Source organism: Oratosquilla oratoria, chromosome 7 (genome assembly GCF_046742065.1).
Source record: "Oratosquilla oratoria isolate Oo_2021 chromosome 7, ASM4674206v1, whole genome shotgun sequence".
In the NCBI taxonomy this organism is placed as follows: Eukaryota; Metazoa; Arthropoda; class Malacostraca; order Stomatopoda; family Squillidae; genus Oratosquilla; species Oratosquilla oratoria.
The window spans coordinates 81,864,510-81,879,206 of record NC_134783.1 but is presented as its reverse complement, the minus strand read 5'-3'; the positions used below and the strand labels follow the sequence as shown (position 1 = coordinate 81,879,206).

Sequence of the window (14,697 nt, the reverse complement as noted above, 5' to 3'; positions counted from 1 at the left end):
GTCTGTTGAGGAAGGAAGGGAGAGGACGGAAGACAGAGGTGAGTGGAGAATGGTTGTATATGGATGATGTTGTGACTGCATGAGGAGGAATGGGCGGGGGGATGGGGGTGGGGTAGTATGTGTGAGTAATTTTTGACGCAGCCCGAAGGGATTTCTCCCCGTCCTCGCCTTATATGCAAAGGGGGACGGAGAGGGGGGGTCGCCGATTAAATGAAGCGGCCTTGCTGTGGATGTACTGTGTCTTGCGACACTGCTTCTGACCCAGGGCGGTGGGCAGGGTGCAGCGATGACCCGTCATCCAGGAGGTGCTCAGATGAGAGGAAGGGTGGGAGGGGTGTGGAGTGTATCTAGGGATGAAATGGGTGGGAGTGTTTTTATGCCTTTCCCTTTTTGGCTACCTCCCTTGGAAGGGGGAAAAGGCCTTGGTATATGTATGTATGTAAATACACATACAGAACTGTAGAAATCTCTACACAAACATACCATACACATTGTACTAATACATACATACATACATATACCAAGGCTTTTTCCCCCTTTCAAGGGAGGTAGCCAAAAAGGGAAAGGCATAAAGACACTCCCACCCATTTCATCCCTAAATACACTCCACACCCCTCCCACCCTCCCTCTCATCTGAGCACCTCCTGGATGACGGGTCATCCCTGCACCTTGCCCACCGCCCTGGGTCAGAAGCAGTGTCGCAAGACACAGCAAGGCCGCTTCATTTAATCGGCGACCCCCCCTCTCCGTCCCCCCTTGCATATAAGGAGAGGACAGGGAGAAATCCCTTCGGGCTGCATCAAAATTTACTCACACATACTACCCCACCCCTCACCCCCCTGCCCATTCCTCCTCATGCAATCACAACATCATCCATATACAACCATTCTCCACTCACCTCTGTCTTCCGTCCTCTCCCAACCTTCACCACAGATCACACTAACTTTTACAGACTTTGGTATAATCATGGAATACAGGGCATAATTTAAAGGTGGTCTCTTAACTCCTGGAGTACCTTAGACAATGATATGGCTTAAGCTAGAACTATAAATGAATTTAAAACTAGGTATAATGGAGAATAAGAGGATGATCCCATGAGTATAGCTCTTCTCTGTACTACAGTCATTCAATTGCTTAGCCATTCTGAGATCACTGCAGAACAAAAGACTCTCAAAATCATCCATGAGTCCTACAACTGTGCTAACCTCTATCACATCACTCCTTCAAACTTTTCTGTTTCATCTCTCCACTTACTGTTTGGTCTTCCTCTTCCATGTTTTCCATCCAGTCAGTAACACACTTGGGACACCAAACACCTCATCCAACACTACCCTACTCTAGCCTCACCTTTGAGTGATTTTTGGGTCAATCCAGTGGCTGTTGCTTATTACCTGGGAGCTCTAGGTCTCCTGCAAGAGACCTGGTACTATGGATTGATTGATTGATTGATTATTTGCATGGGATGATAATAATAGTAATTGTTGTCATCAGTTTCACTGACTGGAAACCTGCAGCCCATCAGCTGCTGGCAACAGTCACTGAGCCCTTTCTCAAATCTCTGGAAAGAAACTTTGACCTGCTGTCTGTGCTGTATTAGTGTTGGATTGTTTCCATATCACCAGCTGAAAATAGTAGGAGGGATGGAGTTGTTAATTATCAGCTCTCTGTGTGACAAGATGTAAGAAGTTTAAATTGATAATCTTGTGCCCAGTCCATATACTTAGTGTCAACTTCTCAAGGTTGTATCTCTTTATGGAGGTGAGGGGATTGATGGTTTTTGAATATGGGCAGCTCCACTGTCCATCTTACAGAACCACCACAAGGAGGCCCTCCATCATTGTCATGACATAAACTGTCATTGTATATGACATAAGAATTGTCATGACTCCAAATAGGTATAGGAAAGGAGTCAGATAGCCATATTTTATTCTTTCCTTATTATCATTTCTATTACTTTGAAATGTATTTTCTTAAAATTTTCTTTCTTCTATTAGAGTTCTGCGGCTGTTGGAACAGATACGAGACTATTCAGATTACCTCTATGAGCAATTGGAGCGTCATACAGCTGGTCGAGGTCCACTTTTAGAAGATGAAATGGAACGCCACCCTTGCCCTGCCATGGCTGCTCTTATGAAACTTTCCTTCGACGAAGACCATCGCCATGCGATGTGCTCTCTCGGAGGATTGCATGCAATTGCAGAATTAATAAGAAGAGACCATGATGGGCATGGGTCAACCACAGCTGATCAGTACTGCATCACTTTGCGAAGGTATGTAAAGCTAAATAGTTTAAAGATAAAAAAGTTATGTTAAATGATAGGAACTATATATTTCTGCTTTCATATGTATTAATTTATTGTGGTCTTTTTTGAATATGGAATCTTTGAAGTATATGTTCTTCATTACTTTCTTATCTATGGAGCTATCATACATGGTTAGTTTTATTTTTTGCTGTGTGCTATGGATATATATATCTTGCATTGAAAAAAAAATGAAAACTGGGAAGGCACTAGAATTATATAATGTCAACTGGAATGTCTGATAAAATGTGGAATAGTAAGAGTGAAGTGGTTGGTGAGGTTGTTCAAAGTGTGTCTTAAGAAAGGGAATATCTTGATTGACTGGAAGAATGCATATGTAGTTCCATTATATAAGAGTTAGGGAAATAATGATGATGACTGGCTTCAGGTTTCATTGAATGGAAACATGCACCTTTATAGTAGCAAGCAATGGTTCATTGGTGCTCCCATAGATATCTTTGGAAGGCTGTCTGTTGTCTTAGTGTGAGTCTTTTTATGTCACCAGTTACTAGGAAGAAGGGAACAACTGCCAGATGTCAGTTCATGTGAAAAAGTGTGTCTGTGTGTGGGGTGTAGTAATTTATTGAAAAAAATCTCCAGATGGGGTGAAAATGTGTGTAGCTTTTGTAGAAAGGGAAGAGGATGCTAGTGTTCTCAGATTTCCACATCACCACCATTACTAGCTGTGTATCATTAGTTTTTAAGGGAGATTAGTTTAAATATTGGAGGGAGGAGATGGGGAAGAACCATGTGGGTTTATGAAAGGAAGAGGCTTTGAGGATAAAATTTGTATGATGAGAATGGGTGTGGTAAATAGAATTTTGGATGCACATGTTATGTCTATTGAGCAGAGAAGAGAGAGTGCAAAAGATAGGAATGTGTGAAGAAATTATGAATGGATGACACAGCTGAAAGGAAAATTCTCTGCATCGCTATAGATTGATAGGTGTGGAGGGGTGCTATTGTTGTGCCCAGTGGTAGGGCTGTGCCTTGCTACACTGCACTTGACCTATGTACTGTGGTTGAGTGGCAGACACACCTTTATCTCCAAGGGGCTAAGATGGAAGAGTTTGTGTAAGTGGGATTTCTGGTATGGGTATGTTGTGACCCCCCCCTCCCTCCCTCTCCCTCCCTCTCCCTCTCTCTCTCTCTCTCTCTCTCTCTCTCTCTCTCTCTCTCTCTCTCTCTCTCTCTCCCCCCTCGCTCTCTCCCCCCCCCTCTCTCTCTCTCTCTCTCTCTCTCTCTCTCTCTCTCTCTCTCTCTCTCTCTCTCTCTCTCTCTCTCTCTCTCTCTCTCTTCATGGTTGAGTCCATGAGTACATGCATTTTTGTTGTGTACAGTGTTTAGGAAGAAAGTCAAGCATAAGTACACGTGGAAGATGGTGGTGGATGGAAAGGTGGTAGATAGAGCGTTAATGGACTATATAGTGGTAACCAAGAGTATAGTAGGAAGAGTTAAGGATGTATATGTTCTAAAGAGAGAGAATTGGGGAATATCAGATCATTTTTTGGTGGAAGGTAAGTTGAAAGTGGAATATAGATGGAGAAAAAGGAAAAGGACAGAAGGTAAGGAGGGACTTAGAGTGAACTGCTCAAATGAGAAAGAAAAGGAGTACAAGAAGAAACAGAGAGAGGAGTAGGAGAATGAAGAATAGAGTAGAACTAGGAGTGGAGGAGGAATGGTGATGGTTCAAGGAGGGAGCTACAAGATGTGCAAAGATGGTGTGTGGAACAAGAAGGATGGGAGGAAATAGAAGGAAGGGTAGTGAGTGGTGGAATGAGGTAACAAAGAAGGTTGTAGAAGAGAAGAAGCAAGCTTTCACAGATTGGTTACAATATAGGACGAGGGAGTCATATGAGAGGTACAAAGAAGAGAAAAGAGAAGTAAAGCATAAGATAAAGGAGGCAAAGAGGAGAGCAGATGTGAAATGTGGTAAGAGTATGACAGAAAATTTTGAAAGTAATAAAAAATGTTTTGGAAAGAAATTAAGAGAGGAAGAGGAGGCGAATCAAGTAGAGAAGAAAAGGTAAAAGGTGCAGATGGAGAGATGATAATGGAAGAGAAGACAGTAAGAGGAAGATGGGGAGAGTATTTTAGGGAGTTGCTAAATGTAAAGGAGGATAGTGAGGGAAAGATAGTTGCAGTGGGAAGCACTAAGAAAATGACCGTAATGAGTGAGGAAAATGGAGGAGAAATAAGGAAAGATGAAGTGAAGGAAGTTGTTAAGATGATGAGAGCAGGTGAGGCACCTGGTCTGGATGGATGTCATGTTTATTTTATTTATTTTTTATATACCAAGGCTTTTTCCCCCTTCCAAGGGAGGTAGCCACAAAAGGAAAGGCATAAAAACACTCCCACCCATTTCATCCCTAAATACACTCCACACCCCTCCCACCCTTCCTCTCATCTGAGCACCTCCTGGATGACGGGTCATCCCTGAACCCTGCCCACCGCCCTGGGTCAGAAGCAGTGTCGCAAGACACAGTACATCCACAGCAAGGCCGCTTCATTTAATCGGCGACCCCCCCTCTCCGTCCCCCTTTGCATATAAGGAGAGGACGGGGAGAAATCCCTTCGGGCTGCGTCAAAATTTACTCACACATACTACCCCCCCCCCCACCCCCCGCCTATTCCTCCTCATGTCGTCACAACATCATCCATATACAACCATTCTCCACTCACCTCTGTCTTCCGTCCTCTCCCTTCCTTCCTCAACAGACATTCCCCTCTTCCCCAAAGCCCCCTTCACCCCATCCATCCACCTCATCCTAGGACGTCCCCTCATGTTCACTCCCTCCACATCTGCCTTCCATACCTCTTTTACTAGTCTTTCGTCACTCATTCTTTCCATGTGTCCAAACCATCCTAATATTCTTTCATCAACCCTATCTCCCAAATCCTTTTTCACCCCTGTTCTCCTCCTCACCTCCTCATTTCTCACTCTATCTAGCCTAGTAACCCCCACCATACTTCTCAGACACCTCATCTCAAACACATTCAAACTCCTTCTCTCTTCTTCTCTTATGTTCCACGTTTCTGCCCCATACAGTGCTGTTGGCACAATCACTCCTTCATACAGTCTCCTCTTCGCATCCATTCCCAAATGTCTATTTCTCATTACACTCTTTAAACCACCAAGGCATTTACTTGCTTCTCTCAATCTACATTCTACCTCCACCTTCACTCCACCTTTTCCTGCTACACTTGCACCCAAGTATCTAAAACTATCCACTTCCTCCAGTCGCTCTCCCTTAATGTTCACTTCCAGTCTACTGCCACTTTCACCCCTTGTACATCTCATCACCTTACTTTTACCCACATTTATCTTTAGCTTTCTTCTATCACATACTCTCCCAAACTCTGCCACCAGCTTCCTCAATCCCTCCTCTGACCCTGCCACAAGCGCAGTGTCGTCCGCAAACAACAGCTGGCTCACCTCCCACTTTTCTCCATTTTCTTTAACCATCTCCAATCCCTGACTCACTACCCTAGCATTCACCTCTCGCACCACCCCATCCATGTATAAGTTGAACAGCCAGGGCGACATAACGCATCCTTGACGAAGTCCCACCTTTACTTCAAACCACTCACTCTCTCCATTTCCAATCCTAACACATGCTCTACTACTCACATAAAAACTCTTGACAGCTCCCAAAAGCTTTCCTCCTATCCCATAAATCTGCATAACCTCCCACAGTGCCTTTCTGTCTACCCTATCATAAGCCTTTTCCAGATCCATAAAAGCCCAAAAAATATCCTTCCCCTTTCCTATAGCTTTCTCACATATCTGTCTTACCACAAAGATCTGATCTACACAACCTCTACCCGTCCTAAATCCACACTGTTCCTCACCAATTACTCCTTCTGTTCCTCTCCTAATCCTCTCAATTAAGATTCTCCCATAAGCCTTCCCTACTACACTCAACAGGCTAATCCCTCTGAAATTACTACATTCACACTTGTCCCCTTTTCCCTTGTAAAGAGGAACTATACAGGCACTACTCCAGTCCTCCGGTACTTTACCCTCTCTCCAGCAAACATTAAATAATCTCACCAACCAGTCCACCATCACTGAACCTCCCTTTTTCAGACATTCTGCATGACATCCATCCAGACCAGGTGCCTTACCTGCTTTCATCATCTTTACAACTGCCTTCACCTCATCCTTCCTTATTTCTCCTCCGTTCTCCTCACTCATCACTCTCATTTTCTTCGTATTTCCCACTGCAGCTATCTTTCCTTCCCTATCCTCCTTCACATTTAGCAACTCCCTAAAATATTCTGCCCATCTTCCCCTCACTGCCATCTCTTCCATTATCAACTCTCCATCTGTACCTTTTACCTTTTCTTCCCTACTTGATTCGCCTCCTCTTCCTCTCTTAATTTCTTTCCAAAACATCTTTTTATTACTTTCAAAATTTTCTGTCATACTCTTACCCCATTTCACATCTGCTCTCCTCTTTGCCTCCTTTACCTTTTGCTTTACTTCTCTTTTCTTTTCTTTGTACCTCTCATATGACTCCCCTGTCCTCTTTTGTAACCAATCTGTGAATGCTCGCTTCTTCTCTTCTACAACCTTCTTTGTTTCCTCATCCCACCATTCACTACCCTTTCTTCTATTTCCCCCTGTCCTTCTTGTTCCACACACCATCCTTGCACACTTTAAGACTCCCTCCTTGAAACATCCCCATTCCTCCTCCACACCCATCTCTGCTCTATCCTTTACTCCCTCCCACTCCTCCTTCAGCTTCTTTTCGTACTCCTTCTCCTTTTCCTTTTCATTCAAGGAGTTCACTCTAAGAACCTCCCTACCTTTTGTCCCTTTCCTCCTTCTCCATCTATCCTCCACTCTCAACTTACCTTCCACCAAAAAATGATCTGATATTCCCCCACCCTCTCCCCTTAGCACATGTACATCCTTAACTCTTCCTATCATAATCCTATTTACCACTACATAATCCATTAGCGCTCTATCTACCACCCTTCCCTCCACCACCCTCTCCCATGTGTACTTATGCTTGACTTTCTTCCGAAACACTGTATTTGCTATCATCAACTCTCTTTCTAGACACATTTCCACCATCAACTCTCCACTACGATTCTTTCCTGGAACTCCACACTTCCCAACCACTCCATCGATTGGACCATTTCCCACTCTAGCATTAAGGTCTCCCAGTACTATTACATTGACATTTCTTCCTAAACCCTCTATGCACTCATTTAAATCTATCCAAAAGGCCTCCCTTTCTTCTACACTCTTCTCACTGCCCGGCCCATATGCACTTACAAAGACCCACATCTCCTTTCCCAGTTTCACCTTCATCCACATTATCCTTGAGGAAACCTCCTTCCACTCCACTACCCCTTTACCTATCTCCTCACTTACAAGAATAGCCACCCCTTCCCTCCCTCGCCCTCTCTTCACTCCTGATAACCTCCCACTTACACTCCCAAACATACACTCACCCTTCCCTTTCAACTTAGTTTCACTCAAAGCCAACACATCCAACTTTCTTCTCACAAACATACTACCTATCTCTTCCCTTTTACTCTCATCTGTACCACATCCACGCACATTAAAAGACCCAAACCTTAGGGTGCTGGCCCGAGGCCCGCCAGCACCCCTTATGCCTTTACTTTTGTCTTTAGGATGTGTGCCCCGTGGGGCTACAGGGAGAAGGATGCCTAGTCCCTCTCCCCGTCCCTTTCTTCTCGCCTCTTACGATCCAAGTGGGAAAACTTGGTGGCAGTATTCTTTTCCCCCACCACAGGGAAATCCCCCAATCAGAAAGAGAATACTCAGAGAAATGGTACAGGACAGCAACAAGGGGTTGGGGGACAGCATAACGGAGGGACAGTCGTAGTATAAAAGTGTCATCATTTCTCTATGAACAGAATTTCTTCTATCATAGACAAAATGATGTGTGGCTCTGGTCCGTAGGGGCGCCCCATATAGACCCTAAAGTATCGACTGCATGCTACTTCGCCACAATAACAAGCAGCCAATACCCCCATGTAGAATGTCTAAAAAAAAAGGAGGTTCTGTGATGGTGGACTGGCTGGTGAGATTATTTAATGTTTGTTTAAGAGAGGGTAGAGTGCTGAAGGACTGGAGGAGTGCCTGTATAGTTCCACTTTACAAGGGAAAGGGGGACAAGTGTGAGTTTAGTAGATTTCAGTGGGATCAGCTTGTTAAGTGTAGTTGGGAAGGCTTATGGGAGGATCTTGATTGAGAGGATTAGGAGAGGAACAGAGGGAGTAATTGGTGGGGAACAGTGTGGGTTTAGGACAGGTAGAGGTTGTGTAGATCAGATTTTTGTGGTAAGACAGATATATGAGAAAGCTATAGGAAAAGGTAAGGATATTTTTTAAGCGTTTATGGATCTGGAAAAGGCTTACGACAGGGTAGATAGGAAGGCACTGTGGGAGGTATTGCAGATATATGGGATAGGAGGAAAGCTGTTAAGAGCAGTCAAGAGTTTTTATGATAGTAGTAGAGCTTGTGTTAGGATTAGAAATGGAGAGAGTGAGTGGTTTGAGATAAAGGTGGAACTTTGTTCAGAATGTGTTATGTCGCCCTGGCTGTTCAATTTATACATGGATGGCATAGTGCAAGAGGTAAATGCAAGGGTAATATGTCTGGGATTGGAGATGGTTAAAGAAAATGGAGAAAAGTGGGAGATAAGCCATTTGTTGTTCGCTGATGACACTGCACTTGTAGCAGGATCAGAGGAGAGATTGAGGAAGTTAGTGACAGAGTTTGGGAAGGTGTGCAAAAGAAGGAAGTTGAAGATAAATGTGGGTAAAAGTAAGGTGATCAGATGTATAAGGGGAGAAAGTAGCAGAAGATTGGAAATGAGTGTTAAGGAAGAGAGACTGGAGGAAGTGGATAGTTTTAGATACTTGGGTGCAAATGTGGCAGGAAAAGGAGTGGAGGTATAATGTAGATTGAGAGAAGCGAGTAAATGCCTTGGTGGATTAAAAAGTGTAATGAGAAATAGACATTTGGGAATGGATGCTAAGAGGAGATTGTATGAAGGAATGGTTGTACTGACAGCACTGTATGGGGCAGAAACATGGAACATAAGAGAGGAGGAGTTTGAATGTGTTTGAGATGAGGTACCTGAGAAGTATGATAGGGGTTACTAGGCTGGATAGAGTGAGAAAAGAGGTGAGGAGAACAGGTGTGGAAAGGGAGTTGGGAGATAGAGTTGATGAAGAGTTTTGGGCTGGTTTGGACACATGGAATGAATGAGTGAAGAAAGATCAGAAAAAAAAGTGTGGAAGGCAGAGGTGGAAGAAGTGAACATTGGGGTGACCTATGATGAGATGGATGGATGGGGTAAAAGGGACATTGGGAAAGACGGGAATGTCTGTAGAGGAAGGACAGTAGAGGACAGAAGATAGGGGTGAATAGAGAATGGTTGTGTATGCATGACACTGATGCATGAGGGGGAGTGGGTAGGGGATGGGGGGTGAGGGAGTATGTGGAAGAAATAAATTGACGCAGCCTGAAGGGATTTCTCCAGTCATCCAGGAGGTGCCAAGATAAGAGGGAGGGAAGAGAGTGGAGGGGAGTGGAGCATGTGGGGATGGAATGGGTGGGAGTGGTTTTTATGCCTTAGTTTTTTGGCTACCCGCCTTGTAAGGGGGAAAAAGCCTTTGGTATATGTATATTATGTATATATGTATGTATGTATTATGTGTTTCTCATCAGACCATTGTTATATGTTCTTTTAACTCTTTTACAGATATGCATGCATGGCTTTGACTAACCTCACCTTTGGTGATGGAACCAACAAATCATTGTTGTGCTCTTTCAAGGCATTCATGCGTGCTCTTGTTTCACAGTTGCATTCACCAAGTGAAGATTTGCGGCAGGTTGGTGCCTATGCTTTACTGTTTAACCTTATATTAAGGTCTTCTTAAGAAAAGGGAGATTGTACCATTGTCTTCAACTGTTTTCTTTATTTTTCTTATCTATTTATGAATTAGAAGGTCTTTGTATATATCGGAGTTCGACCATACAATATTCAAGTGGTTGTGATAATGGTTTATATATTATTAAGCAATGTAGTACTTTTGTGTGCATTTGGTGTACCATAATGTTCATTTTAATGTAGATTCAGTTTGATAAATGTACTATGTGGCAGTAAAATCTATACAGTAATGTAGCCAGGCATGTAGATATTTTCATGGAGTCTGAGATGTGACTGACTCCCATAGCATAGGTATGTTTTTATCTGACAGAGTTGATAATTGACAATTCAGTTAGCTGCATGTGTTAATGTAATAATAATTGTTACTGAACCCCCATAAATTTCTTAGGAATAAAATGTTGGACTGCTGTCTGTGTTGTTTTAGTGTAGGTGTGTTTCTGTGTCTCAGGCTAGTAATAGGGGGAAGAGAAAGAGAAGAGGAGTCACTGTTTGTCAGTTCCCCTAAGTGGAAAGTGAAGAAAAAATAGTCTAGAGTTAATGAAATCTTGATTTTATATCTGGTCTAGAGATTGAGTGTTATTATCCTGGGGTTGTATTTCCATATGGTAGTAAATTTTTTGATGGATTTTAGAGGTAGGTGGTAGGGATACGAGTCTTCAATGTATATTCAGGTATATAAAAGAAAATTAGGAACAAATAATGTGTACCTATGCAAGGCAGTTCTGCAAGGCAATGGCTATTATAGAGAGTTTCAGTGCTTGCCTACCAAGCTGTGTTCACATGTTTTAGCTAGTAATTTCCCAAAACTTAATTTACATCAGGAGAGCAAACAACTTGTTACTGTTCTCCTTATCGTATTATCCAGTGACAGATAAACAAAACAAAACCTGTTTATATGCTCTCAGTATGACATCTATCTGTAAGTGGTAGTTCTGCCAGGTACAGTAGATGTTGGAAAGAATAATATTCAGCCTTTTCATGCTGTGGTAATTGTTTTTTGGCTGAGATTTAAAGTCAGCCTAAGTTGATTCAGGATATGCTTGGTATGTACCCTTTGTCTGGCAACAGAAGTATAACTTAGGAAGCTGAATGTAGGACCTAAATTTTTTTTTTAGTGTGGGTGTATATTCGGACTAAGCTATACAGACCTTTTTATGGATATGGTATGGTAACATGATCTACAAATATTATATTTATGAATGGCATATTACTTTATTTAGCATAGAAAAAACCTCTGCAATATTTCTTGAGTAGCTCCTTTTCTCTGGTGGTGCACTCTTTAGATTTTATTCTGGCTAATGCCAGATGAGTTAATGTAGTGGATCTCATCAAAGTAGAAGAGTTAATGTAAAGTGTAAAGTAAGACATAATATAAAGGAAATATTCAATAAATCAAATTAGATATAAGATCACAGATCAGAACTTGTTTATATTACAAATGCTACAAGAAATTAAGTTTGTGAATGGTAGATTGAACATATACAATAATTTTCAGGTGACAGCTAGTGTTTTACGGAACTTGTCTTGGAGAGCAGACAGCAGCAGTCGTCAGAGTTTAAGAGAAGTTGGAGCTGTTACTTCCCTAATGCAAGTTGCCCTTTCTGCTAAAAAAGAATCAACGCTCAAAGTCATTCTTTCAGCATGCTGGAATTTATCAGCTCACTGTAGTGATAACAAGGTAAATACTTTGAAGCTGATGAATGAAAAGGTTTGTGAGCAGATTTGTTGTTTATTAAAAGTATTCATTAATTTTCTTAAAGATTACTGTACAGGCAAACCTTGTGATACTGTTGCTTGCTTTGGAATCACCCCTTCATATAGTCTTCTTTTTGTGTCTAATATGAAATAATATTGTGACATTTTTCATTCCCCACAAGATATTTACTAGCTTCCCTCACTCTGTAGTTAAACTTCACCCCCATTCCTCCATTCCTGACTATATGTGCCTATAAATACTTAGAATTATCCATTTCCTCAAGCCTCTCTCCTTTAAGACTTACCTCTAACTCACTGCCACCCACATCTCCCATCCCAATCTTTGCCCACATTATCCTTAATGACACTCCACTCTCCACTCCAAGCTCCCAACTCCTTTCGGTTGATCATATTGGGAAAAATTTCTTCTATGAACTCATGTTGTCATGTTTGTTATAGTCATTCACTATATGATCAGTTTTCGTGGAACACAACCCAAATGTATAATGAAGTTTGCCTGTAGTATTAAGAATGTAGTATAGCTTCTATTGTGACTGATAAAAATAATTATATTGTATAATGTTTTAAAGCTTATACAATTTTGAGAATTTTGGGTGTATAGTGATATTTAGTGCTTTGATCTTTGGAGTTTTGTGAAATATTTAATTGAAAATTTTATTAATTTTCTATATGGCATTTGGAAATATCTTGTATGCTGTATAGTAGATGTTTAATTTAATCAGATCATTGAAATGTGTAAAGGATAATTTGAGAAGTAAACCACAAAGAATTAAATAGGATTGACTTCCAAGACCCAAGTCTGAAGGAGTATAGGCCCTACCATTTAATGGTTTCCAGGCTGACATTTGTGCGGTTGATGGTGCCCTGGCCTTCATCTGCAGCACCCTCACATACAAGTCTGAGTCAAAAACACTGGCCATTGTTGAGAATGGTGGTGGCATCCTCAGGAATGTTTCTAGTCACATTGCTGTTCGGGAGGACCTCAGGTATAGTGTTACAGTTCTTGGTTTACATCCAGCATGTTGAAGAATTCCCATGCCAGGTTTTATCATATATCATTTGACTTGGACACCTCTGTTGTATAGACAGATAAAGATCATTGTCAGATTTCTTCTATTGGTATAAGTGAAAAAAATTTCCTGGCATGCATTGGAAAAGAAAAAATTATCCTATTATTGATCAGAACTTAATGCAAAGAATTATGTTTCAGGCAAATTTTGCGGGAGCACAACACATTACAGACTTTACTGGGACAGTTAAGATCTCCTAGTTTAACTGTAGTGAGTAATGCTTGCGGAACATTATGGAACCTCTCGGCACGTTGTACTCAAGACCAACGAATGTTATGGGAATTAGGTGCAGTACCAATGCTGCGTTCACTTATTAACTCCAAACATAAAATGATTTCCATGGGATCTAGTGCAGCCCTAAAAAATCTTCTTCAGGCAAGACCTGAAGGCATGTCTATCACAGATCCTAGGCATGGAATGGGTCTTCCTTCTCTTCAGGCTCGCAAGCAGAGAGCATTGGAGCAAGAACTGGACCCATCGCTTTCTGAGACTTGTGACAATATTGAAACATCTCCAAGATCCTCACCAACACACACAAGAGAAGAGGAACCTCACTTGTATGGGCAACCTCTTGTTGATAATGGACAGTTTTATGCTCCAGGTTTAGGTGGTCATGGAATGCACCACTCACTAGGATCACAATACAGTTCTGTATTACGTTCCGAAAGCAGAGATTCCATTGCTTCTACGCATTCAGATAACACCCATGACCGAATGAGACAACTTTTGCTTCGTCATCATCAAAAGAATGGAGAACACACCAAAGAAACTAGCTCTCCATTGGACCTTACTTTACATCCAGTAGCCCCACCTTCACATGCACATCCCGATGTTGCTCATATGAATTTTGAAGAGCAGCAACGTCATTTAGAATCTCAGGGTTTTACTGGAAGTGCAGATGAAATATTTGCAAGAATGAGAAGTATGAAAGAAGCCTACTCTCGGAACGGAAGCTGTTCTTCTCTTCCAGTGGTAACAAATAGTGCAGTTAGTGGCAGGTGCAGTGAAAGACTTCCAGATACTCAAACAGCTGTTTATAGTCCTCCTGTCTCAAGAAAACGGTCAACGGACAGTAACGACTCAGAAAGAGCAGCAACACCAAATAGAAATGCTGCCAATGGACAACAATATCCTAGTGAGGCACACTACAAATATTACAGTAAATACATCAATAATAGTAGAAATATTGCTGATGTAAATATTGAAGCTGACTCTCAGGAATTGCCAGTCAACTATAGTCTGAAATATGCAAGCAACAACAGTAATACTGTTAAAGCTCAGAATGAGTCTATGGCTGCCTTGACTCAAAGTACTGAGGGCCCACCATCTCTGCAAGTGGACAACTTTGTACGGGAAGGTTCCACTAGCAGGGCAAAAGAACCAGCAAACAAGATTGACAAATTCAGCCCCACGTTTGCAGAAACTGATATTGATAATCCAGATCAACCAACCAACTTTAGCCTCAGGTATTTTGACATTGTGGTTTTATATTATTTAACCTTTTTAATTGGTAGATATAAACTGAATGAAGAAAAACTATCAAAAAGAAGTATGGAAAGCAGAAATAGGTGGAGTGAACTAGAGAAGATAAAAAATGAGATGCATGGATGGCTTGAAGGGAGCTTTGGATACACATGACATATGCATGTGTAGGGGAGAGGAAGTGCCACT

At 41.9% G+C, this 14,697-nt stretch overlaps 2 protein-coding genes across 6 annotated transcripts in view; one reads left to right on the top strand and one right to left on the bottom strand.

Annotated features, from left to right (window-relative positions):
* Positions 1-14,697, top strand: part of LOC143027230 (uncharacterized) — a 494,887-nt gene that overhangs the window by 434,419 nt on the left and 45,771 nt on the right. For all 5 annotated transcript variants that reach the window (XM_076188447.1, XM_076188448.1, XM_076188450.1 and 2 more), the window contains 5 exons: positions 1,995-2,270; positions 10,052-10,181; positions 11,736-11,918; positions 12,794-12,942; positions 13,167-14,492. In XM_076188447.1, the coding sequence (XP_076044562.1) occupies positions 1,995-2,270; positions 10,052-10,181; positions 11,736-11,918; positions 12,794-12,942; positions 13,167-14,492 (2,064 nt within the window). The remainder of the gene's footprint in view (positions 1-1,994; positions 2,271-10,051; positions 10,182-11,735; positions 11,919-12,793; positions 12,943-13,166; positions 14,493-14,697) is intronic.
* The window catches only part of LOC143027231 (uncharacterized), a 260,660-nt gene continuing 250,861 nt past the window's right edge, over positions 4,899-14,697 (bottom strand). Inside the window, exon 2 of the mRNA XM_076188452.1 lies at positions 4,899-7,891. Within this exon, the coding sequence (XP_076044567.1) occupies positions 4,954-7,891 (2,938 nt within the window). The 3' untranslated portion in view covers positions 4,899-4,953. The remainder of the gene's footprint in view (positions 7,892-14,697) is intronic.